This window comes from Dendroctonus ponderosae, unplaced genomic scaffold (genome assembly GCF_020466585.1).
Source record: "Dendroctonus ponderosae isolate FM_Combo_2020 unplaced genomic scaffold, Dpon_F_20191213v2 Dpon_F_20191213_4, whole genome shotgun sequence".
NCBI lineage: Eukaryota > Metazoa > Arthropoda > Insecta > Coleoptera > Curculionidae > Dendroctonus > Dendroctonus ponderosae.
The window spans coordinates 1,034,298-1,036,941 of NW_026018611.1; the positions used below are offsets into that span (position 1 = coordinate 1,034,298).

A 2,644-nucleotide genomic window follows, 5' to 3' on the forward strand; every position below is an offset into this window, starting at 1 on the left:
CGCTTTCTGGGTCAAAACTACTCGAATTTCCTCACTCACGTTGTTACGACTGAATCGACTTTTCAATTCTCTATCCAATGATGCCAAAACGAATTATGTGGCTCGAATGGTTTTTGAGAAACTTCGAAAAAAGCAGCGTCACGTTCACGTGGATTTTGCAACTCAAAAAAAAAAAACCACACAAATCTAAAACTTCCTGAAGTCAAGCATTTTTCGAGAAAACTGCAGCATTTCCTTATCGATGGTTCACTTTCTAAAAGGCCATTTAGTTCTCTTTGGAATGATGTACAAATGAGCGTTCTTGCTCATTTTGCTTCCGAGAAACATGCAAAAACGGGACGAAAAACATGAAATTTTGCAATAATCTCAGGCCACCCTTGCACAAAACGACGATAATTTTTCTAATTTCATAGACAACAGACGACAATCGATGTTCGGGTTCCAGACACAGAGGAACAAGTAACTAATTAATAATTGCAGTAATTAGTAATTGCAGAAGAACCTTTCAGGGGCACTCAGAACATTGCACAACAACTGACACTTTCCCAGGCACCAAATAAATATCGGCTACATTCCTACCACGTATGTAAGATCACATTAAACCAATGGATTACTGAACACCGGTATAAATTGAGCAGGAGTTAATTAACCGTAAAGGAGAAGCTGCTCGAGAAGAGTGCATAATAAGGTGATACACTGGCACTTGTTTGGAGTGACCGACTCAAATGTATGTTTTTGCACTTTGTAAACAAATTAATAATTCGGGGTTATGAGTTTCGAAATAGGTTCGGTCATTCAACGATTCCTGTTGAATTTACCGTTTACCCTTGTCGATCTTATTGTCACTTTCTCTATGTATCCATGGTTACCGGCGTTTTAAATAATTACGAAGCAACAGGTATTGACGTAATGTTAACTAGGCAGATTACCGTTAACAACATCGTTGCCGTTTGTCTAATACAGTTTTTTGCGAATTTCTCAGTTTTTAATGACAATTAATTTTTTTTACTATTTTTTCTGTACTCCTAAAACACCACCAGAGGAATGACGCCAATTTTGAATCACCCTGTATAGTTATGTTTTTTTGTTTTTTAACACCTGGAAGTCCTCTTGGGTTAGAAACCCAAAAAGCAGATTTAGCGTTACGTTATTTTTATTTACCGATTTCCCAGATTGGTAAAGTCTTTCAAGAAGGTGTCGTTGGTGATCATTTCGACGAATTCTTCAAAGTCCAGCCGATTGTCATGGTTCTGATCGAAGCGCTCGTAATTGTTGATGATGATCGGCGTCAACGGTGCCGAACTTGGCACCTGCTCAGTGGTTTTGATGAAAGCCGTCAATTCTTCCAGACTGACGAAGCCATCGTGATCTCGATCGCACTGAAAAAGAAAACACATTTGAAAACTCCTCCTGTTTGCCAGTCTGTTGCTGATTAAGCCACTGATATTCTGGACGCTTTGCGCGATCTGCGGCAAACTGAACCCGCAAAAAACCAACTGTTCAGCCGGAGTTTACGCGCTGCTATTTATTACACAATTCAGTCATTCTGGTGCAATTGAATCCTGTAAAGGCGCGTAAAAACATCCATGAACGGTACCAAACAGGGCAAGTGCACGCGATTTAAAAATAAATTCAATGCCAAGGCCATCGCTCGGTCAGTTACTTGCAACAATAAATAAACCCTGACATATCGGTTGCTAAATTTAATCGGTGCGCATAAATAGCGGGGAAGTCTTGGCTCTACCTGCCCAATTAGTGAGCGATATCGTTCAATGTCGACCAGCTGAACGGATTCTTTGCATTGCAAGGCGGAACTTAGCTACTATCCGGCGCCAAAATAATTAACACACACCTTAATGCGGTCGCTTTTCACTTCTTGTTGAATTTTCATCCGAAACGCCACAATTATTTTTTGGGTCAATGTATCAAGTTCGAACGCACCACCAACAGGAGCAAGTTGCTTCCCTACTAGCCAACCATGTGTGCGAGAGAGAAAACCGCTGCGAGCTACGTTCCGGAATGGAAAAACGCGCAATGCAATAATGCATGAAAATCATACGTTGATAAAAGGTGGCACAGCGAGGTTCAGATTGGTGTGAAATTGTATACATTTTCCTGACTGTGTTTCAATTTCAAGTCGAATTTATTCCTGGGTTTCAGTCATTTATTGTCTCTATTCATTAATCAAAATACGTTTCGGTGTATTTTTGTACCAGCATCAGTTTTTCTAAATTAACAGATAGTTAAAAAAATCATTAATTAAAAAAACAACCATAGTTCGTCAACAGGCTCATCATGTTACACATTAAAATACATCACAATTGCAATACTTTAAAACATTCCAAAATTAATTAGGCCTAACAGGTGATTAGTCAGGACAATCAAATTTGGGAAGAGACTAGAATTCTTCCTTCAGATACTTAATTATTTTTTTATTCGAATGAATCAAAAAGTGCCATTTTGCGAACAGAAGCGATGATCAAAAAGAAGCACTTTTCTTTAGCGTTCATTTGTTTTACTTTTACGCACGGACTTTGTCGCACAGTGTGCGACAAAGTAAATGTGACACTTTGAACTTGCCACTGTCATTATATATTTTTTAGTATTTTTATTTAAAAATACCCGAAATGCTTTTTTAAGGAAT

At 38.6% G+C, this 2,644-nt stretch overlaps 2 protein-coding genes across 4 annotated transcripts in view; both read right to left on the minus strand.

The window, feature by feature from the left end:
* The window catches only part of LOC125502330 (rhomboid-related protein 1-like), an 8,688-nt gene that overhangs the window by 1,788 nt on the left and 4,256 nt on the right, over positions 1 to 2,644 (minus strand). Inside the window, exon 3 of the mRNA XM_048665739.1 lies at positions 1,162 to 1,379. Within this exon, the coding sequence (XP_048521696.1) occupies positions 1,162 to 1,379 (218 nt within the window). The remainder of the gene's footprint in view (positions 1 to 1,161; positions 1,380 to 2,644) is intronic.
* LOC109539984 (zinc finger protein OZF) overlaps positions 1 to 2,644 on the minus strand; it is a 24,929-nt gene that overhangs the window by 1,101 nt on the left and 21,184 nt on the right. For all 3 annotated transcript variants that reach the window (XM_019908084.2, XM_019908083.2, XM_019908082.2), the window contains exon 11: positions 1,162 to 1,379. The gene's annotated coding sequence lies outside the window, so the exon portion shown is untranslated. The remainder of the gene's footprint in view (positions 1 to 1,161; positions 1,380 to 2,644) is intronic.